The sequence below is a fragment of the Ranitomeya variabilis genome, chromosome 1 (assembly GCF_051348905.1).
Source record: "Ranitomeya variabilis isolate aRanVar5 chromosome 1, aRanVar5.hap1, whole genome shotgun sequence".
Taxonomy (NCBI): Eukaryota; Metazoa; Chordata; class Amphibia; order Anura; family Dendrobatidae; genus Ranitomeya; species Ranitomeya variabilis.
Genome location: NC_135232.1, coordinates 546,951,432 through 546,974,721, shown reverse-complemented (window position 1 = coordinate 546,974,721; position 23,290 = coordinate 546,951,432). Strand labels below are relative to the sequence as shown.

The following is a 23,290-nucleotide window of genomic DNA, read 5'->3' as shown; positions in this document are numbered from 1 at the left end:
TCGCGATAACTGAGAGGAGAGAGAGGGACGGGCACCTGACGGGTGAGAGGAGAGAGAGGGACAGGCGTCTGACGGGTGAGAGGAGAGAGGGGGACAGGCGTCTGATGGGTGAGAGAAGAGAGAGGGACGGGCTCCTGATGGGTGAGAGGAGAGAGGGGGACGGGCACCTGACGGGTGAGAGGAGAGAGAGGGACAGGCGTCTGACGGGTGAGAGAAGAGGGGGGACAGGCGTCTGATGGGTGAGAGGAGAGAGAGGGACGGGCTCCTGATGGGTGAGAGGAGAGAGGGGGACGGGCACCTGACGGGTGAGAGGAGAGAGAGGGACAGGAGTCTGACGGGTGAGAGAAGAGAGGGGGATGGGCACCTGACGGGTGAGAGAAGAGAGGGGGATGGGCACCTGACGGGTGAGAGGAGAGAGAGGGACAGGCGTCTGACGGGTGAGAGGAGAGAGGGGGACAGGCGTCTGATGGGTGAGAGGAGAGAGAGGGACGGGCTCCTGATGGGTGAGAGGAGAGAGGGGGACGGGCACCTGACGGGTGAGAGGAGAGAGAGGGACAGGCGTCTGACGGGTGAGAGAAGAGGGGGGACAGGCGTCTGATGGGTGAGAGGAGAGAGAGGGACGGGCTCCTGATGGGTGAGAGGAGAGAGGGGGACGGGCACCTGACGGGTGAGAGGAGAGAGAGGGACAGGAGTCTGACGGGTGAGAGAAGAGAGGGGGATGGGCACCTGACGGGTGAGAGAAGAGAGGGGGACGGGCACCTGACGGGTGAGAGGAGAGAGAGGGACAGGAGTCTGACGGGTGAGAGAAGAGAGGGGGACAGGCGTCTGATGGGTGAGAGGAGAGAGAGGGACGGGCACCTGACGGGTGAGAGGAGAGAGAGGGATGGGCGTCTGATGGGTGAGAGGAGAGAGAGGGACGGGCTCCTGATGGGTGAGAGGAGAGAGGGGGACGGGCACCTGACGGGTGAGAGGAGAGAGAGGGACAGGAGTCTGACGGGTGAGAGAAGAGAGGGGGGCGGGCGTCTGATGGGTGAGAGGAGAGAGAGGGATGGGCGTCTGATGGGTGAGAGGAGAGAGGGACGGGCACCTGACGGGTGAGAGAAGAGAGGGGGACAGGCACCTGACGGGTGAGAGGAGAGAGAGGGACAGGAGTCTGACGGGTGAGAGAAGAGAGGGGGACAGGCGTCTGATGGGTGAGAGGAGAGAGAGGGACGGGCACCTGACGGGTGAGAGGAGAGAGAGGGACAGGCGTCTGACGGGTGAGAGAAGAGAGGGGGACAGGCGTCTGACGGGTGAGAGAAGAGAGGGGGACGGGGGATGGGCATCTGACGGGTGAGAGGAGAGAGGGGGACGGGCGTCTGATGGGTGAGAGGAGAGAGAGGGACGGGCGTCTGATGGGTGAGAGGAGAGAGGGACGGGCGCCAGACGGGTGAGAGGAGAGAGAGGGACGGGCGTCTGACTGGTGAGAGGAGAGAGAGGGACGGGCTCCTGATGGGTGAGAGGAGAGAGAGGGACGGGCACCTGACGGGTGAGAGGAGAGAGAGGGACGGGCACCTGACGGGTGAGAGGAGAGCGAGGGACGGGCGCCTGACGGGTGAGAGGAGAGCGAGGGACGGGCGCCTGACGGGTGAGAGGAGAGCGAGGGACGGGCGCCTGACGGGTGAGAGGAGAGTGAGGGACGGGCGCCTGACGGGTGAGAGGAGAGAGAGGGACGGGCTCCTGATGGGTGAGAGAAGAGAGCGGGACGGGCGTCTTGACGGGTGAGAGAAGAGAGCGGGACGGGCGTCTTGACGGGTGAGAGGAGAGAGAAATGCTGGCATCAGACGGGTGAGGAAACACGGTAGGTGGGAGTGTTACGAGGGGGGAATGTGACGGGTGTAAGCAGTGGGGTGAGAGGCAGTATTGATCACATGTGATGTTGTCAGCTGCAGGTTCAGAAGCTGAGGATTGGCCACATGCGGGGGTCTTACTATGGAGGCTCCCTCCCCAATGTTAATCAGATCAGCGGTGGATCTTCAGAGTTTCAGGTATGGACCACCTGCTTTATTTACCATCTCTCTTTTCCTACTTTCTTTCAGTCTTCTCCTTTCTTTATCCTCTGTCTTCTCTCACTCAGGGCCCGTCGCCATTGGACCCTCGGTGCACCCGTCATCATGGCTTAGTGGAGAGGGTGCAGCACAGAGACGCTCGGCGGATGATGTCTCCGCTTCGCCGCTACTTGAGGCAAATATCCTTCCTGTCTGTCTCTGCAGTCTCTGCTGCAGTATTGTAGGCGGCCAGATTCCCGCTGACACCAGAGAATAGTAGCTCGTCCGTCAGTGCATCGGTGCGGTGTAGGTGAGACTCGTGATACTTTCCATTCTCATCACTTTCCTTGACAATGTCACATGGACAGCTCTCCTTACAGCGCATCCTACCTGTCCCCACACCAGGAGGCATCCTGGAGAAGGTAATGTGGCTCTTTAGCCAAGGTCAACTATTCCACTGCTGGAAACCCCAATGTCTTTTCCTCCATAGCTACAACTGCTATTCTGCTTTTACATTATGTCTTATCCTCCAGTTCCCTCCAGATCTGCAGTTACTATTCCACTGCTGGAAATCCCAATGTCTTATCCTCCAGTCACTATGCCGCTGCTGGAAATCCCAGTGTCTTATCTCCAGTCACTATGCCGCTGCCGGAAACCCCAATGTCTTATCCTCCAGTCACTATGCCGCTGCTGGAAATCCCAGTGTCTTATCTCCAGTCACTATGCCGCTGCCGGAAACCCCAATGTCTTATCCTCCAGTCACTATGCCGCTGCCGGAAACCCCAGTGTCTTTTCCTCCAGTCACTATGCCGCTGCTGGAAACCCCAATGTCTTATCCTCCAGTCACTATGCCGCTGCCGGAAACCCCAATGTCTTATCCTCCAGTCACTATGCCGCTGCTGGAAACCCCAATGTCTTATCCTCCAGTCACTATGCCGCTGCCGGAAACCCCAATGTCTTATCCTCCAGTCACTATGCCGCTGCTGGAAACCCCAATGTCTTATCCTCCAGTCACTATACCGCTGCTGGAAACCCCAATGTCTTATCCTCCAGTCACTATGCCGCTGCCGGAAACCCCAATGTCTTATCCTCCAGTCACTATGCCGCTGCTGGAAACCCCAATGTCTTATCCTCCAGTCACTATACCGCTGCTGGAAACCCCAATGTCTTATCCTCCAGTCACTATGCCGCTGCCGGAAACCCCAATGTCTTATCCTCCAGTCACTATGCCGCTGCTGGAAACCCCAATGTCTTATCCTCCAGTCACTATACCGCTGCTGGAAACCCCAATGTCTTATCCTCCAGTCACTATGCCGCTGCCGGAAACCCCAGTATCTTATCCTCCAGTCACTATGCCGCTGCCGGAAACCCCAATGTCTTATCCTCCAGTCACTATGCCGCTGCCGGAAACCCCAGTGTCTTATCCTCCAGTCACTATGCCGCTGCTGGAAACCCCAGTGTCTTATCCTCCAGTCACTATGCCGCTGCCGGAAACCCCAGTGTCTTATCCTCCAGTCACTATGCCGCTGCTGGAAACCCCAATGTCTTATCCTCCAGTCACTATGCCGCTGCCGGAAACCCCAATGTCTTATCCTCCAGTCACTATGCCGCTGCTGGAAACCCCAATGTCTTATCCTCCAGTCACTATGCCGCTGCCGGAAACCCCAATGTCTTATCCTCCAGTCACTATGCCGCTGCTGGAAACCCCAATGTCTTATCCTCCAGTCACTATACCGCTGCTGGAAACCCCAATGTCTTATCCTCCAGTCACTATGCCGCTGCCGGAAACCCCAATGTCTTATCCTCCAGTCACTATGCCGCTGCTGGAAACCCCAATGTCTTATCCTCCAGTCACTATGCCGCTGCCGGAAACCCCAGTGTCTTATCCTCCAGTCACTATGCCGCTGCTGGAAACCCCAGTGTCTTATCCTCCAGTCACTATGCCGCTGCCGGAAACCCCAGTGTCTTATCCTCCAGTCACTATGCCGCTGCTGGAAACCCCAATGTCTTATCCTCCAGTCACTATGCCGCTGCCGGAAACCCCAATGTCTTATCCTCCAGTCACTATGCCGCTGCTGGAAACCCCAATGTCTTATCCTCCAGTCACTATGCCGCTGCCGGAAACCCCAATGTCTTATCCTCCAGTCACTATGCCGCTGCTGGAAACCCCAATGTCTTATCCTCCAGTCACTATACCGCTGCTGGAAACCCCAATGTCTTATCCTCCAGTCACTATGCCGCTGCCGGAAACCCCAATGTCTTATCCTCCAGTCACTATGCCGCTGCTGGAAACCCCAATGTCTTATCCTCCAGTCACTATACCGCTGCTGGAAACCCCAATGTCTTATCCTCCAGTCACTATGCCGCTGCCGGAAACCCCAATGTCTTATCCTCCAGTCACTATGCCGCTGCTGGAAACCCCAATGTCTTATCCTCCAGTCACTATACCGCTGCTGGAAACCCCAATGTCTTATCCTCCAGTCACTATGCCGCTGCCGGAAACCCCAGTATCTTATCCTCCAGTCACTATACCGCTGCCGGAAACCCCAATGTCTTATCCTCCAGTCACTATGCCGCTGCCGGAAACCCCAGTGTCTTATCCTCCAGTCACTATGCCGCTGCTGGAAACCCCAGTGTCTTATCCTCCAGTCACTATGCCGCTGCCGGAAACCCCAGTGTCTTATCCTCCAGTCACTATGCCGCTGCTGGAAACCCCAATGTCTTATCCTCCAGTCACTATGCCGCTGCTGGAAACCCCAGTGTCTTATCCTCCAGTCACTATGCTGCTGCTGGAAACCCCAATGTCTTAGGCTAGGTTCACATTGCGTTAGGGCAATCCGTTTAGCGCTAGCGGATTGCGCTAACGCAATGTTTTTTTAGGGGCCGCGTTAGGGGTCGCGTTAACGTCCCCGCTCTCGCAGATCCCCGATCTGCGAGAGCGGGGAACGGACCTCGGGCGCGCCGCGGACGCTGCAAGCAGCGTCCGAGGCGCGTCACAGAAGAACGGCACATCACTAGCGCGAGCCGAAAAAGGCACGCGCTAGTGATGCGCTGCAGGAGAAATTTACATTGCTGTCAATGGGCACGCTAACGGACCCGTTGCACGGCGTTAATTGCGACATTTTCGCCGTGCAACGCTGTCCGTTAGCGTGCACACATTAACGCAATGCGAACCCAGCCTTATCCTCCAGTCACTATGCCGCTGCTGGAAACCCCAGTGTCTTATCCTCCAGTCACTATGCCGCTGCCGGAAACCCCAGTGTCTTATCCTCCAGTCACTATGCCGCTGCCGGAACCCCAGTGTCTTATCCTCCAGTCACCACCAGAGCTGCAGTCGCTATTCTGCTGTTACATCGTGTTTTATCCTCCAGTCTCCTCCAGAGCTGCACTCACTATTGTGCTGTTGCATTGTCTTATCCTCCAGTCACCTCCAGAGCTGCACTCACTAGTCTGTTGTTACATCGTGTCTTCTCCCCTTCAGAGCTGCAGTCACTATTCTGTTGCATCGTGTCTTATCCTCCAGTCCCCTCCAGAGCTGCAGTCATTATTCTGCTGTTACATCGTGACTTATCCTCCAGTCACCCCCAGAGCTGCATTCACTATTCTGCGGTTACATCCAGGGCTGTGGAGTCGGTTAGCCAAACCTTCGTCTTAGACACCTCAATTTCCACGACTCCGACTCCCTCATACATGGCTCATGTTTAAGTGATAAATTTACTGTAGTAAAATGGTAACATCAGGCATTTAATCATGGCGCTATAATAATAATTGTATTGTGCTACAATAATCAAGCCATTTAGATAGAACATAAAATGTATTTATTGGAATACAACTTTAGAACAAATTTTTTTTTGCATATTTACAATTTATTATACACTCCGCAGTGAGTGGAAAAAACAGTTTTCAACGAAAACGTACTGAATAACATTTGTGCAGTCTATGAATTTGTTCTGAGAAATAGTATCACCTCCATCAGATCCTCTTTTTATAGATGACCTCAAATCTGACCTAATCTTTACCCTTCGCCACAACAGCACCCACATGAGAGAGGGGATCCGTCCATGGGAACAGGAAACCTACAGAATAAAAGGAGGCGGTCCCCCTCTCCTCCTCAGTTTAGGTTTCCTGTTCCTATAGGAATCCCAAGATACCTGCAGTAAGAAGAGGATTCCTGGACCAGAAGCATCCGCCTGTGTGGTGTCTGTGGGAACAGCAGGGGCTGCGGTACCAGATGCAGCGATGGGGGAGCCCCTGCTAGTAGCCTCCCCCCTCGTCTGTCCACCAATCCATGGTCCGGGGTGGGCCGCCCTGCTCCATGAGGGCGCGTGCGCTGCAGCAGCCGGCTTTTCAGTGCAGCGGCTGCCGCGCGGTGAGGAGAGCGGCGCGTCTTACCCGGAAGTAGTTGGAGTGCTTCCAGGTTGGGTCCGGGGAGGCAGGAGATGCGGTGCCAGATTTTATGTCAGTATGGCTTCACCAGCCGGCCGACGAAGCGCACCTACCTGCGGCAGAACAGCGTCCTCCCAGCAAGGAGGGAAGCGCCAGAAGCCGCACAAAAAGCGATGGTCGCCCCACAGAGAAGCGGTCCACTGTCAGACAGAGGAATGTTAAGGACGATCTACCTAATACTCCACCTCCAGAACCGGTACCTTTCAGCTTCACTGGGTGAGTGTTAAAATCCTCCTCCTATATGCTGATCTATTCCTCCTATGTTCCCCTCTCCTATTAGACTAAGAAACGGACACACAAGTCCAAGCATAAAGAATGTGCCCTATGCACATAGCTCCTCCCGGATTCATATATTAAAAGATTATGCCCCGAGTGCATCAGTCTAAACTTACAAGAAGAAAGGGTAATGACACCAGCAGATGTAAGAGCTATAATTCGGGAAGAAATGCAGGGTTTGGGGCAGACCTGTGGTTCCAGTACACGCCTTCCGAGCAGATCCCTTTCACCAGTAGACTCAGATTCAGATGATGTGCAGGAAAAGTCCTCGGACAATTCAAGGTCCCAGTCAAGTTCATCTGAGGCTGAAAGTGGTCTTTGTCTACCAGATGGTAGCATAGATAATCTAATAAAATCTGTCAGAAATACAATGGGATGCCCTGATACAAAAGGGTCAAAATCTGCACAGGACACAATGTTTGCTGGGCTGGCCCAGAAAAAACGGAGAACTTTTCCAGTAATTTCAACTATAAAAGAATTGATTAAGAAGGAATGGGATAAGTAGAACCTGCAAGGTTTTTTTTTACCATCATCCTCTAAAAGACATTATCCCTTTAGTGATGAAGAACTAAATTCCTGGTCTAAAGTGGATGCTGCGGTTGCTTCCACATCAAAACAATCCGTGCTGCCGGTGGAAGATTCAGGGGTCTTACCAGACCCTTTAGACCGTAAAGCAGAAAGCTGTTAAAAAGATCATGGGAGGCTAACACGGGGGCATTCATACCTGCCATAGCTAGTACATGTACCGCCAGATCATTACTAGTTTGGGTGGATAAGTTGGAAGAGCAAATTAGAGGTAAAACGTCCAGAGAAAAAATTTTGCCGACAATTCCTCTAATAAAGGAAGCTGTAGATTTCTAGCGCATGCATCAGCAGACTCACTACGTTTAGCAGCCAGGTCAGCCGGCTTAGTAAACAGCCCGGTGAGCACTCTGTTTAAAGAGCTGGAAGGGGGAACGCACAAACAAAAGCAAAACTTTGTGCGATCCCGGGCCAGGGTGAGTTTCTTTTTGGAAAGACATTGGACAATCTCCTAACCAAAGCAGGAGAGAGGAAGAAGGGATTTCCTAATCTCTTCCTTCTTACAGGAGAGCCTTTAGAAAACGCCCCTTTATCAGAAATAAAACGTTCGAGACCCAAAGAGATCGCTGGGAAACAAAGGACACAAACCTTTAAAGGTGCATTGTTTAGTGGATCCTATAACGCAAGGGGGTAACAAGTACCGCTAATTCTCAAGTTGGTGGTAGACTAAAATATTTTTTCCAGAAATGGAAGTTAATAACATCCAGCCAATGGATTCTTGACATCATAGAATTCGGGTTAAAATTAGAATTTGATCGAATCCCTTGGGATTCATTTATAGTAACATCACCTAGAAGACCAGAACAACAAAAGGCTCTTGAATCAGAAATCCTGTCTTTACTATCTAAAAAAGCCTTAATAGAAGTTCCCAAGGGTCAAGAAGGAAGGGGGTTTTATTCCCCTTTATTCTTGATCAATAAACCGGACAGTTCATTCCGAACCATTATTAATCTCAAGAAATTAAATTCCTTTTTATGTAACCATACCTTTTAAAATGGAATCCATTGGTTCTACTATCAAACTTTTGTTTCCTAGATGTGTGATGGCGGGAATAGACTTAAAAGATGCATATTATCATCTCCCTATACACACCAGGCACCAGCGGTACCTGAGGGTAGCGGTAAAACTGGCAGGACAGGTTCGTCACTTCCAATACGCGGCAATGCCCTTTGGTCTTTCGATGGCTCCTCGCGTCCTTACAAAAGTGATGCTAGAGATGATGGCTTACCTGCGCCAACAGGATACTCTAATAATACCCTACCTAGATAATTTTCTAGTAGTAGTTAATTCTGTCTCTCAGTGTACAAATCGTCTATCTAATACGATTTCGTCCCTGCAGGAGTTAGGATGGATCGTCAATTTCGAAAAATCCAGATTGATTCCAGAAACCTTCCTAGGACTCCATCTAGACTCCGTAAGTCAGAAGTGCTTCCTCCCAGAGTCAAAGAAATTGACTATACAATCAAAAGTGACATTGGCAATAAAAGATCCGAACATGTCACTAAGGGAGGCTATGTCCTTACTGGGAACCCTAACTTCGTGTATTCCAGCAGTCCCTTGGGCCCAGTATCATATTAGACCATTACAATATGAAATTTTATATGTTCAGGAAAGCTCGCAGGGCCATCTGGAAAGTAAATTAACTGTTTCCCAAACTGTAGTAAAGTCCCTGGCCTGGTGGTTAGATATAGATCACCTCTCTAAAGGAGTACCCTGGATAATAGAGCCTTCCAAAATAATCACCACTGACGCTAGCCCCTCGGGTTGGAGTGCTCACATGGGGGATAGTTTAGCTCAAAATCTCTGGTATCCAGCAGAGTCAGTCTACGCTTCTAATTGGAAAGAGTTAAAAGCAGTTGAGTATGCGTTAAATCATTTTCTCCCACAGATTCGAGGAACACATGTAAGAATCTTGTCGGACAATTCCACTACAGTGGCATACGTGAACCGTCAAGGGGGTACACGTTCAGAAAATCTGATGTCTGTAGCAACAGATATTTTTCAATTAGCAGAAGCCCATCTTTCATCTCTAACAGCCCTTCACATCAAAGGTATAGAAAACACAAAAGCAGACTTTCTCAGCCGAAACATGCTGCGACAAGGAGAGTGGACTCTCAACAAACTTATATTCAAAAAGATAATAACATTATGGGGTACTCCACAAATAGACTTGTTCGCTACCAGAGAAAACGGACAAGTCCAAAGGTTCGCTTCCCTGAATATGATAGACCATCCGGACATGTTGGACTCACTTCAGCATTCCTGGAAGTTCGATCTAGCGTATGCTTTTCCCCCGATTACACTAATTCCACTGGTGCTCAGAAAGATCAGGAGGGAAAAAGCAAGGGTGATTCTTATCGCACCCTTTTGGCCGAAGAGACACTGGTTCTCTTGTCTCCAAGCCATGTGACTATGCGACCCGTGGATTCTTCCATCAGACCGGAAGCTACTATCTCAAGGACCATTCTTCCATCCGCAAGTGAAAGGACTTCACTTGATGACATGGAATTTGAGAGGCAGCTATTAAGTTCAAGAGGCTTTTCTGAGGATCCTGTAAACACTCTATTGCTGAGTAGAAAAAAATCTACTACCATAATATACAGTAGAGTGTGGAAAAAATTCTTAAATTTTCATTCGGAACCTTTCACTAGACAATCTCCAGTTGTACCCATCCTAAAATTTTTACAAAAAGGTCGAGAACTGGGATTATCAATGCTTAAGAGTGCAGGTCTTAGCATTGGGGGCCCTGTATGGGTGCAATTTAGCAGGAGATAGATGGGTCGCCAGATTTATAAAGGCATGTGAACAGAGTAACAAAGTCCACATTCCCCGTTTACCACCATGGGATTTAAACCTAGTCCTGGAGGCCTTAACTAATTCCCCATTTGAACCACTGGATTCTATACCCTTAAATATCTTAAAATATAAAGTAGCTCTATTAGTAGCCTTAACATCAGCTGGAAGGGTTAGTGACATCCAGGCCCTCTCCGTAGACCCACCCTTCTTGTTAGTCTTCCAAGATCAGGTAGTCCTAAAACCAGATCCCTCATACCTCCCTAAAGTCGCATCTAGCTATCTGCTTAGCTTATTTGTCAAAAGGCAAAGTTCCTCCAGAGGGCATAAAAGCACATTCAGCACGAGCCATGGCATCCTCTTGGGCGGAGAAAGCGGACGTGCCAATTGATTTTATATGTAAGGCCGCACCTTGGTCAACACCATCCACTTTTTACAACCATTATAGACTCGATCTATCTATGTCTTCTGACTTGACTTTTGGTAGAGCTGTCCTTAGCACAATTGTCCCACCCAGGTGACGGTTCTCTGAAAGTCTCTCATGTGGGTGTTGTCGTGGCGAAGGGTAAAAAGCTGGATTACTTACCGGTAATGCTCTTTTAATGAGTCCACGACAGCACCCATTCACTACCCTCCCTAGTTATACACGGTTTCTTTCTTTTAATGGGTAGATAGATGGTTGTATAGAGTGTTTAAGTTATTTTCACATTTCCTGAGTTGAATTTGAACTAAAACCTTGCGGTTCCTCTCGTGCTCTGAAAACTAAACTGAGGAGGAGAGGGGGACCGTCTCCTTTTATTCTGTAGGTTTCCTGTTCCTATGGGCGGATCCCCTCTCTCATGTGGGTGCTGTCGTGGACTCCTTAAAAGAGCATTACCGATAAGTAATCCGGCTTATTTCAAGGCTAGAGAACAACCCCTCTACACTAACTTGGGTTGGTGGCAAAGCACTAACCACATGGGCAACATCTCTAACAATGTGAGGGTATAAAGGAATTGCCACGTGCACAGTCGGTTTTGATGAACGATTGAACTCTTGTACTTTGAAAGCAAGTGAAAAATTTTGGTGAAATATGGCCAATCTGTTTTCTATAGGGGTGGAATCTTTTTCCCTGCGGCAACACTTTGCCTGGTTCATGTCGTCCAAATACTTGTCGAAACCAAACTCATCATTTGATGAGGAGGAAGGAACGGCAGCAACATTGGTAGGACCCAAGTCCTCTTGCTTTTGGACATCCTGTAGCCCACTCATCCTGCTACCTCAATCAGAGCTTCTTTTCTTTTAGTAAGCTGTTGATCATCAAGCAATATACTATGACTCAGGTCCACATAAACAGCTGCCAGAAGAATTTTATTTTCTAATAGCAGTGTCTCTCTCCGTTTCATTGAAGCAGCAGTGCCATCTGCGATTAAATCTCCTCTTTGGGACAGGCAAAACAACCAGTTCCTCCACTCCTTTATACAAATGTCAGGAGTTAAATCCTCAGCTTGCAACTTTTTAGTCACTGTAAATGGGTGATGAAGCAATTCCTTCAATTCAACCACCTATGTCCATTGACCTTCATGTAGTCTTAGCTGAGGGTTGGCCATATCTACAAGGAAGGGTTTCAGCTCATGCAATCGCTCAATCATTAAATAGGTGCTGCCCCACTGAGTGGCTTGATCCACAATTACCCCTTTTCCAGCACGCCTCTTCAAGATGGAATCAATTTTAGGGTTTCTGGCAGTAATAGCCAATTTCCTCACTTTGCTAATCAAAGTTCCAGCATGTCCCTTTTTGCAGACGATCTCTTATTGCCAGCTGCAGTGTGTGCACAACACAGTGCATGTGATGAATATGAAAGAGGTGTGAAGCAGCTTCAACAAGATCATCTAATTGTAAAGAATCATTTTGCTGTTCTTTTGTAGTAATATCTGCTTGATCCACCGTTCTGGGAACAGTACTGTGGCCTTCCATCTCCAACATACTGAATGTGAAATGTTCTTCTAGCGGCTGTTCACCTTCATTATTCTCAGTCATCAGTTTCATTGTACTTATGTTTGAAGCATTATCAGTTACAATAGCAAGAACCTGTTCTTTTTTGAGTTCCTAATCTTGTCGAACTTTTTCCACTAAGGTCTGGAGAAACTGGCTGCTGTAATGAGCTTTAGTATCTTTTACTGCCAGCGTCTTAGTAGCAATTTTTTTGTTGTCACAAACATATTGAACATTGATAGCAAAATAGTTCACCCTGTGACGTGTGCAGGCATCCATTTTAAGAAATACAAATCGTCTCTTGAGGGTCTTTTTAAGATCTTCCTTTTGATTAAGGGCTTCTTCAATCACTACTTTTCTAATAGTTTCTCTTTCCAGAGAAACATCAAGTTTGCGGGCCATTTCTCCATTAAGAGCTGTAAAAGCTGGTCGTGCAAATAATGATAATGGAACACAGTCCTTCACAAGAAGCTCGATGAGCTGTCTTTTTTAACCCCTTTGAGATGAAGCCTGTTTTCATCTAAATGACCAGGCCAATTTTTACAATTCTGACCACTATCACTTTATGAGGTTATAACTCTAGAACGCTTCAACGGATCCTGGAGATTGAGATTTTCTCATGACATATTGTACTTTACGATGGGGATAAAATTTCTTCGATATAACCAAAGTTTTATAATTTTTATGCTCTTAAATGAGTCATATCACACAATGGTGAAATAACATTTTCCACATTTGTACTTTACATCAGCATCGTTTTTTTTTTGTTAGGACATTATAAGGGTTAAAAGTTGACCAGCGATTTCTTATTTTTACAACAATATTTGCAAAACTTTTTTTAAGGACCACCTCACACTTGAAGTGACTTTGAGGGGCCTATAGGACACAAAATGCCCCAAAAATGACACCATTCTAAAAACTGTGCCACTCAAGGTGCTAAAAACTGCTTTCAAGAAGTGTATTAACCCTTCAGGTGCTTCACAGGAATTTTTGGGATGTGGAAAGGAAAAAATACATTTATTTTTTTCACAAAAATTTTCCTTCAGACTTATTTTTTTTTTTAACTTTTGCAAGGGTAACAAGAGAAAATGGACAATACATTTTGTTGTTCAATTTCTCCTGAGCATGCCGATACCCCACATGTGGGGGAAATCTACTGTTTGGGCATACAGCAGGGCTTGGAAGGGAAGGAGTGACATTTTGACTTTTTGAATGCAAAATTTGATGGAATAATTGGCAGACGCCATGTCCCGTTTGAAGAGCCCCTGATATGCCTAAACAGTGGAAACCACTTACAAGTGACACCATTTTGGAAACGACCCCTTTGGGACCTTATCTGGATGTGTATTGAGCACCTTGAACCCCCCCAGTTGCTTCACAGAAGTTTATAACGTTAAGCCGTAAAAAAATCACATTTTTTCCCACAAAAATCTTTTTTAGCTGCAAATTTTGTATTTTCTGAAGTGCAAAAGGAGAAAATGGACCGCAAAAGTTAGTTGTGCAAGTTCTCCTGAGTTCACCGATACCCCATAGGTGGTCGAAAACTACTTTTGAGGCACAGTGCAAAGCTCAGAAGGGAATTAGCGCCATATTACAGTGCAGATGCACCCCCCATAAGAGACCCCATTTTGGTTTTTATAACCCTTTGACAGTTTATCTACAGATGTGACGATTTTGACTCCATGTTGTTTTCCAGGAACAGGCAGCATTGGATGTTGCAGAGTGAAAATTGCAAACTGCTGATGTAGTGACCAGTACGCTGTAGTGACCAGTACATTATGCCCAGCTCATGCTTCTGGAGACACGCACCTGTAAATTAGGTGGGCTGTCATCACTACAGAAATGCTAAACATGTGGGCGCTAAATGTTGTTTAGGCACACTGGGGCTCAGAAGGGAGGGCGGCATTTGGATTTGGGAGTGGAGAATTTGCTGAATTTCTTTTGGCGGGTTTTCGCTTTTCCAGAGCCTTTGTACTACAAGTAACGTGGAAGCCCCCCTATATTTCCTTTAACACATGATAGATCTGCGTAGGGACTTGCTTTTTTTGTGGATTGAGTGGAAGCTTTTATTGGGAACATTTTACATAACGTTAGGGATCACATTTATCAGGCGCCCTACGCTGAGCACTTACTTTGCAGTTTCCATCTAAATCTCTGAGTTGCGTTGATCCATTCACTATAATGATACAGCAGAGTTACTCTGGACTCCATCTGGCCTCTGTTCTGCGGTTTCCTTTTTTTTTTTTTTTTTTCAGAAGTGCACAAAGCTGTGGCCGACGGCACTGTTATGCAATCCTAAGAAGATGGACACCGCTGGATCACAGGTCCCATGGCGCCCTCAATTCCTAAATCTGCCTCATTATAGGGAATCTTCCACCAGAGGTTCTGTCTGAATCACGTATTTCAGAGATTTACACGGAAAACCCTGGTGTAAGAGCTCAGCACCGAGTGCAGGATAAATATGCGCCAAGCCTTACTGCGATCTTTGGAAGGCAGAATGAAAAAATCAACAGCATGTGAAGAATTGGTTTTATTTATTTTTTTATGCCTTACGTAGTTCACTATAAGTGAATAGGCGACTTTATTCTTGGGGTCGGTGCGATTACAGCGATATCAGATTTATATCGGGTTTTTATGTTTGACAGCTGTCACACACTAAAAGACTCTTTTTATTGCGAAAACTAGTTTTTGCATCACCATATTTTGAAAGCTATAATTTTTCCATATTTCGTCCGACAGTTACGTGAGGTCTTGTTTTTTTTACTGTGCAAGCTGATGTTTTTATTGATACCATTTTCGGGCATGTGACATTTTTTGATCGCTTTGTATTCCGATTTTTGGGAGACAGAATTAACTAAAACCAGCAATTCAGGAATTTTTTTTTTTTAAATACCGTTCCGCGTGTGGTAAAATTGATAAGACCGCTGTATTCTTCGGGTCAGTACGATTACAGCGATACCTCATTTATATCTTTTATATCTTATTTATATCTATATATTTTCTCCAGTCACCTTCCACGACAGCAGTATCTGAGGATGTCTCCCCGCCCTAATAGGGGACAGAAAACAAAGAGGTTAAATACCCCTTCCTGCAACCACCAGTGTTTTTCCTGTCCCCTATGGGGCATGCAGAGGTTCTCTGATAGTGTTGCCGAGGCCAGCGATCGGAGCACTGTTACCTTCATATGCCGGGCAGTCGAGGTCGGGGGCTTCCCTCTCCTGTGACTGCTCCTATCTCCGCGTCCGCCGCGTGACTTGGCACCCTATCCCGCCCTTCCTGCGCCTCCTCGTGGGGCAAAGCAGGGCGGTGAAGTGGTCCGGGGTCCCCCTGTAGCTCCCCGGTTCTCTCCTCCTTTGCTGCAGTCAAAGGCCGCGCGCATCGGAAGTGACCCGCCCGAACTTCTGGTTTCGTCTCCATGCGCTGGAGCTCGCGTGCCGGCCGGCATCCGGATCATGCGGCAGCCATGACGGGCGTTGATGACATCACCCCCTACGGACCCTAAGGAGGAGGAGAAGCACTAAATTCGCTGGCGACCTCGATGCATATATATTCCTGGTCGGGGGGAAGCCTCCAGGTAAGGCCTCTGTCTGTGACTGGTGACTGACTGACCCTATGGACGGCGACAAACCCCTGCATTCTGCTTCTGCAGAGCCCAGCGTTCATCCTCCTACTGTAAGTAGTGGATGAGGTCCCTTGCTGTGCAGTTATTTATGAAATGACTTAGTCCACCTTTCTCTTTTTAGGGAGACATGGTTCCTGCCCCAAGAAAGGATAAGATGCCCAGGAGCAAGTGTGGTGCATGTGCGTCCAAGCTTCCCTCCACTTATAAGAAAAAGCTCTGCCAACCATGCACGGATGAAGTGCCTCATAGTGTACAGCCCTCTCTTCTGGACAGCATTAGAACCCTCATCAGACAAGAGGTTCAGTCCTCTATGACGGCCCTGTCTCAGGCCCCGACACCACAGCCCCCTCCTCCTAAGAAAAGGAAGATGGCTCCTATTGATTCTGACTCGGGCGAGATCCATACCTCGGGTTCAGAGGACATTTGGGAGAATGTGGGTTCTACTTCCACCCCCAAATCTGATAAAAAATATCTCTTCTCTTCCGAAGATATGGAAGAGCTAACTTCCATGGTGAGGGGCACCATTGGGGTGGAGGAGGAGGTAGCGAGCCACTCCGTTCAGGATGATATGTTCGGAGGGTTAAAACCTAGGACCCCCAAGGTGTTCCCTATACATGAAAATATTGAAAATCTTGTCCTTCATGAGTGGGGCCTATCTGAGAAAGGTTTGAATGTCCCATCAGAGTTAAAGAATCGTTTCCCTCTTCATGGGGACTGTTCTTTATGGGAAACGCCTAAAAATCCACTGGTGTCCAGGGTAACCAAAAAAACGTCTCTACCCTTTTGAGGATTTCTCTCAGCTCAAAGATCTTATGGATCGAAAAATCGAGAGCTTACTAAGGAAATCCTGGGACACATCTACTGAAAACAAATGTGGCCTCTGCATGTGTTGCCAGATCCCTTTTTCTCTGGTTACGTACCTTAATCACCTTTCTCAGGGGACATCAAGAGAGGACATTCTAAGTTCCCTACCACTTCTTGAGAAGGTAACAGGGTTCCTTGCGGATGCTTCCGCTGAATCTGTACGGGTAGCCGCTAGGTCTGCAGTTCTCCAAATCTGCTAGGAGAGCTTTATGGCTTAAATCCTGGGGAGGTGACACAACTTCTAAAGGTACCTTCACACATAACGATTTCGTTAACGATATCGTTGCAACGTCATACTTTTTTGTGACGTAGCAACGATCCCGCTAACGATCTCGTTATGTGTGACAGCGACCAACGATCAGGCCCCTGCTGGGAGATAGTTGGTCGTAGGGAATAATCAGGACCTTTTTTTAGTCGCTGATCACCCGCTGTCATCGTTGGATCGGCGTGTGTGACGCCGATCCAGCGATGTGTTCACTTGTAACCAGGGTAAACATCGGGTTATTAAGCGCAGGGCCGCGCTTAGTAACCCGATATTTACCCTGGTTACCATTGTAAAAGTTAAAAAAAAAAACAAAACACTACATACTCACATTCCGATGTCTGTCACGTCCCCCGCCGTCAGCTTCCCGCACTGACTGTCAGTGCCGGCCGTAAAGAAGAGCACAGCGGTGACGTCACCGCTGTGCTCTGCTTTACGGCCGGCGCTGACACACTCCGTGCGGGAAGCTGACGGTGGGGGATGTGACAGACATCGGAATGTGAGTATGTAGTGTTTTGTTTTTTTAACTTTTACAATGGTAACCAGGGAAAATATCGGGTTACTAAGCGCGGCCCTGCACTTAGTAACCCGATGTTTACCCGGGTGCTGCAGGGGGACTTCGGCATCGTTGAAGACAGTTTCAACGATGCCGAAGTCGTTCCCCTGATCGTTGGTCGCTGGAGAGAGCTGTGTGTGTGACAGCTCCCCAGCGACCACACAACGACTTACCAACGATCACGGCCAGGTCGTATCGCTGGTCGTGATCGTTGGTAAGTCGTTTAGTGTAACGGTACCTTAAAGGGCCACTGTCACCCCCCTCCAGCCGTTATAAACTAAAAGAGCCACCTTGTGCAGCAGTAATGCTGCAGTCTAACAAGGTGGCTCTTTTAGTTTTTGATTCATTTATTACCTCAATAAAGCGTTTTAAAAATTGGCCACACATACCAGATATTGTACCAGGAGGCGGTCCGAAGCGTCCTGTATGAATCCCCCAACTGCCGTCACTCTTCTCTTCAGGGCCGATGGTACCCGCCCCCTTCGCGTTGTTGCTTCTTAAATCCGGCGCCTGCGCTGTGCGTGCCTGCCTGGGGCCTGCGCAGTGTTCTTTGTCAGTCACATCTCAGATGCCGGGTGCCTGACTGCGCCTGTGCGGGCAGTGCGGCCGCCCTGTTACTGAATCCCCGCCCCGCACTGTTATTCATTATGCACAGTGCGGGGCTGGCATTCCTGGGCATGCGCACTGCGCTGTTCAGGCGCTCCCCCATCTCGGACGCTCTCCCATCTCTGACGCTCCCCCGCCTTCCCAGGAACCCCAGCCCCGCACTGTGCATAATGAATAACACAGTGCGGGGCGGGGATTCAGTAACAGGGCGCAGTCAGGCACCCGGCATCTGAGATGTGACTGACAAAGAACACTGCGCAGGCCCCAGGCAGGCACGCACAGCGCAGGCGCCGGATTTAAGAAGCAACAACGCGAAGGGGGCGGGTACCATCGGCCCTGAAGAGAAGAGTGACGGCAGTTGGGGGATTCATACAGGACGCTTCAGACCGCCTCCTGGTACAATGTCTGGTATGTGTGGCCAATTTTTAAAATGCTTTATTGAGGTAATGAATCAAAAACTAAAAGAGCCACCTTGTTAGACTGCAGCATTACTGCTGCACAAGGTGGCTCTTTTAGTTTATAACGGCTGGAGGGGGTGACAGTGGCCCTTTAAGTCCAAACTATGTGGTATTCCCTTTCAGGGACATTATATGTTCGGGCCAGCCCTCGATGACATCCTAGTCAAGGCTACAGATAAAAAGAAAGCTCTTCCGGAGCAGAGAAGCTCTAGGAAACGCTTTTTTCGTCCCTCTCGTGAGCAAGTACCCCAGAAAGATTACAAGGGTAAAGGTAAAACGGGTTGGTGGAGCTACCCCAAAAGGGGGGTAAAGCCAGGAATATCCTTGTCCCCCAACCTCCGCAGACCCCTGAGAAACAATGACTGCTCTCCGGTCGGGAGCCGACTCTCAGGTTTTCTTTCCCAATGGCAGGCCATCACCACAAATCAGTGCGTCCTGCGTACCATACAGGAAGGCCTGAGGTTAGGATTCGAGAGTCCTCCTCACCGTCTAACAATTACCTCCCTACAGTCTCCACACCTTCGAGAATCCCTAAATTCAGATATTCTGGGTCTGCTTCAGGCAGGAATAATCCCCCGGGTACCTCATCAGGAAATAGGAGAGGATCACTATTCTCGCCTATTTTTGGTAAAAAAAAAAAAAAAAAGCCCTCTGGGAAACACTGGGTTATCATAAACCTGAAACCCCTAAATCAGGTGATCAAATATCGGAGATCCAAAATGGAATCAATCAGATCGGCAATCCCGCTGATTGGTCAGGACTGGGTAATGGCTACGTTAGATCTGAGGGACGCATGCTATCATGTGTCGATACATCCCGACCACAGGAAGTTCCTCAGATTTGCAGTGGCCCAAAACCATCGAGCCAGCCATTATGAATTCAATGTCCTTCCATTCGGAGTCTCGCCATCTCCACGGGTCTTTACCTAGATCATGTCAGAAGCAGTGGTCTTCATCCGACAACAAGGGATCTGTATCATCCCGTACCTAGACGATTTTCTTATTATCGCTCCATCCATTCCTCGTCTGAATCAGGATGTGACGAAGGTCCTGGATATCCTGAAATCACTGGGGTGGATTCCGAACTTGGAGAAGTCGGACCTCCATCCATCTTCGAGGAAAAAAATCCTAGGAGTTCTTCTGGACTTGAGGAAAAGATTGTCCTTCTTACCCAGGGACTGTCATGTCGATCTCGTCCACAGGATCTCCAGGCTCAGGAGTCAGAGGACTCCGACCTTAAGAGACTTAATGTGAATCCTGGGTTCATTGACGTCTTGCATCCAAGCAGTCTCCTGGGCCCAGGCCCACACAAGAGTCCTTCAGTCCCACATCCTGATGCATTCAAAAGGACGCCAGAATGCATTAACCAGGAGGATTCCTCTTCCTACTCACGTAAAATCCTCCCTCTCGTGGCTGAACTCCCAGAATCATCAACGATTAGCCAGCTGGGATCAAATTCCTCTGAAGGTGCTCACAACGGATGCAAGCCAGAGAGGTTGGGGCGCCATGATAGAAGGTTCCCACTTCCAGGGGTTGTGGCCCCCAAACATCAGGTAGAGATCCTTAAATCGGAGGGAACTAAAAGCAGTGGAGGAGGCGCTAAAAGCCGCATCTGTCCTCATCCAAGGTCACCATGTACGTGTAATGTCCGACAACACGACTACAGTGGCCTATCTCCGACACCAGGGAGGCACAAAATACACCAGCCTGAAGTTAACCGCTGCAGAGATTTTTTCCTGGGCAGAAAACACTTCCTGTCCATCTCGGCAGTGCACATAAAGGGATCGGACAATGCCCAGGCGGACTTCATTAGCAGGAGAGATTTCCATCCTGGAGAATGGTCTCTAAACCAAGAGGTATTCCTATACCTGGTCCGGAGATGGGGAAGTCCCAACGTGGATCTGTTTGCCAACAGTCAGAACACAAAGTCGAGCACTTTCTTCTCCCTCAACCCCTCAAACAAAGCACAGGGACTGGATGCCTTCTCCCATCCTTGGAAATTTGCTCTGGCATACGGTTTTCCGCCAATTCCTTTATTACCAAGAACGGTACAAAAGATCCGAGCAGACTGAGTCACAACGATTCTGGTAGCACCGATGTGGCCAGGAAGAAGCTAGTATGGCGCATTAGTGGACATGTCTCTGGAAGACCCGATACTTCTACCTCAGATAGTCGACCTTCAGCAGGGACCCCTGCTACACCCAGACTTACACAGACTGAAACTGGCGGCCTGGTTACTGAGGCCGAGATTCTGAGAGCCAGATGTCTCTCAGATGACGTAATTCAAACCCTACAAAAAAGTAGGAAACCAATAACTAACGCCATCTATGGCAAAGTTTGGAAAAAAATCTCATCCAGTTGTTTCCCAAACAAACCTGATCCATTCCATCCAAATATCGCACAAATATTAGAATTTCTCCAGAAGGGACTGGAGTTAGGACTCTCGCCTAGCACCCTAAAAGTTCAGGTGTCGGCACTGGGTTCCTTTTTTGATCAGGATTTAGCAGGCCACCGTTGGGTTAGATGTTTCATGACATCTGCAACTAGGATTCGCCCTAGGCTCCATGTCCAGACCCCTCCTTGGGATTTGAGCCTTATACTAAATAGTCTGACCGGGGACCCCTTTGAGCCCTTATCAGCCATCAGTTTAAAAATCCTGACCCTCAAGACTGTCTTCCTAGTAGCAATCACTATCGCTAGGCATATAGGAGAGCTACAGGCCTTGTCAGTACAGGAGCCATACTTAACCATAACCAAGGATAGCATAATTCTTAAGCTAGACCCTTCCTTCATGCCTAAGGTGGTCTCGGACTTCCACAGAAGTCAGGATATCGTTCTACCCTCATTCTGTCCAAATCTCTCTAATCCAAAGGAAGAAGTCTTTCACACCCTGGATGTCCGGAGGGTGGTGCTCTTCTACCTCCAACAAACGGAAGGTTGGAGGATAGACCAAAACCTATTCGTCCAGTTCTCAGGACGGAATAAAAGCAAAAAAGCAGCTAAAAGTACGATCGCTAACTGGATCAGACAGGCCATTTGTCTTGCATATTCATCCCGGAAGCTTGCACCCCCAGCATCACTGAAAGCTCACTCCACCCGTTCAGTCTCGACTTCCTGAGCAGAGAGAGGGAATGCAGCGTCTGAGCAGATATGCAGAGCTGCCAGCTGGTCATCAGTCCATACATTCACCAGGCATTACAGGCTAAATTTCAATAGACCTATTGTTTGGCAGACGCGTTCTGCAGGCAGTTGTCTCTCCCTAAAGAAATTAGCTGTTGGTATCACTCCGATACTGCTGTCGTGGAAGGTGACTGGAGAAAATAGAATTAGACTTACTGGTAATTCGGTTTCTAGGAACCTTCCACGAGAGCACTAATTTCCCTCCCTATCTGATTGGATGATTCCTGCACTTAAGTGGTAACTATACCTGCTACTGTGTCCAGAAAAAACACTGGTGGTTGCAGGAAGGGGAGGGGTATTTAACCTCTGTTTCCTGTCCCCTATTAGGGCGGGGAGACATCCTCTGATACTGCTGTCGTGGAAGGTTCCTAGAAACCGAATTACCGGTAAGTCTAATTCTATTTTTTTTTTTTAATGTTTTGGCGCTTTTACACAAAGCTTTTATAGAAAAAATTATTATTTTTGCATCGCTTTCTTCTGAGAGCTATAACTTTTTTAATTTTCTGCTGATGAGCGGTATGGTGGCTTGGTTTTTGCGAGACAAGATGACATTTTCAGCGGTACCATTTTTATTTACATCCGTCATTTTGCTTGTGTTTTATTGCACTTTTTGTTTGGCGGTATGATGATAAAGCATTGTTTTGCCTCATTTTTTTAATTATATTTTTTTTTTTTACGGTGTTCACTGAAGGGGTTACCTAGTGGGATAGTTTTAGAGCGGGTCTTTACGGACGCGGCAATTCCAAATATGTGTACTTTAATTTTTTTTTTATTTTTTACATAAATGTGTATTGGAAAAATATATTTTTTTTAGGGATTTTTTTTTATATATATTTTTACGCATAATATTTTTTTTACTGTATTATGCTTCTCTTTCCCACTGTCACTACTGACAGCGGCATCAGAGGTGGTAAAAGCTCGATCGGTGCTAGCACCGATCGTGGGCATTGCTGCGGGGTGTCAGCTGTCACGTACAGCTGACACCCGCACCTGATCGCTACGGTTCTTCCTGGTGGGAAGTTCTGGTTTCTTGGTGCTGCTGTGATCTTTTTCAATCACAGCTGTGTAAACTTCTGGGTAAATGTCTTTTTGATTCGAAGCTCTTGAAGCATTTTTATCAAAAAATATGCACTGATTTTGGCATCACAGCATTTGTTTTCGTCTGGGTCACTTGTACAGTGTGTGACGATTCTCCACTCTCTTTGTATGGGGGTTCTCACTTGGCTAGTCGTTGAGGCATACACTGGGACACTCAGGGTTAAACAGTCCATTCGGTTTATTACACACCATAAACCGAGTCTCAGGTACTTGATAACATGCAGCACCTTTGCACCGTTTGGCTCTACAGTACCCACGTTATTCGACGAGCCTTGGTGTGCCTAACACGGATTAGTGTCCGTTAACTGACCCTGACGACCGCACAGTTTCCCGGATATCTCTTATCCTCAGAGGCGTCCTCTCTGGAGGTATACCATAGGCCTCCTTTCTCTGGCTCAGCCTAGCCTGCACTGCTCTGCAGTGCCCCGCCTATCCACAGCAAGCCACCCGAAGTTCATGATCCACAGCAAACACCTGCTGTAGTCCTCCCATGTACCTACTGGACCGATGCCCGCAGTCTAGCACCAAATGTAAGGGTTTCGTACTC

At 48.3% G+C, this 23,290-nt stretch overlaps 1 protein-coding gene across 7 annotated transcripts in view; it reads left to right on the top strand.

The window, feature by feature from the left end:
- Nucleotides 1-23,290, top strand: part of CRTC2 (CREB regulated transcription coactivator 2) — a 45,103-nt gene that overhangs the window by 319 nt on the left and 21,494 nt on the right. For 2 of the 7 annotated variants that reach the window (XM_077255128.1, XM_077255142.1), the window contains exons 2-4: nucleotides 1,926-2,027; nucleotides 2,117-2,227; nucleotides 2,388-2,449. In XM_077255128.1, coding sequence (XP_077111243.1) covers nucleotides 1,926-2,027; nucleotides 2,117-2,227; nucleotides 2,388-2,449 — 275 coding nt within the window. Of the gene's footprint in view, nucleotides 1-21; nucleotides 43-1,700; nucleotides 1,841-1,925; nucleotides 2,028-2,116; nucleotides 2,230-2,387; nucleotides 2,450-23,290 lie in introns of those variants that run through there. The other 5 variants (XM_077255173.1, XM_077255163.1, XM_077255156.1 and 2 more) reach the window with 5 other exon arrangements.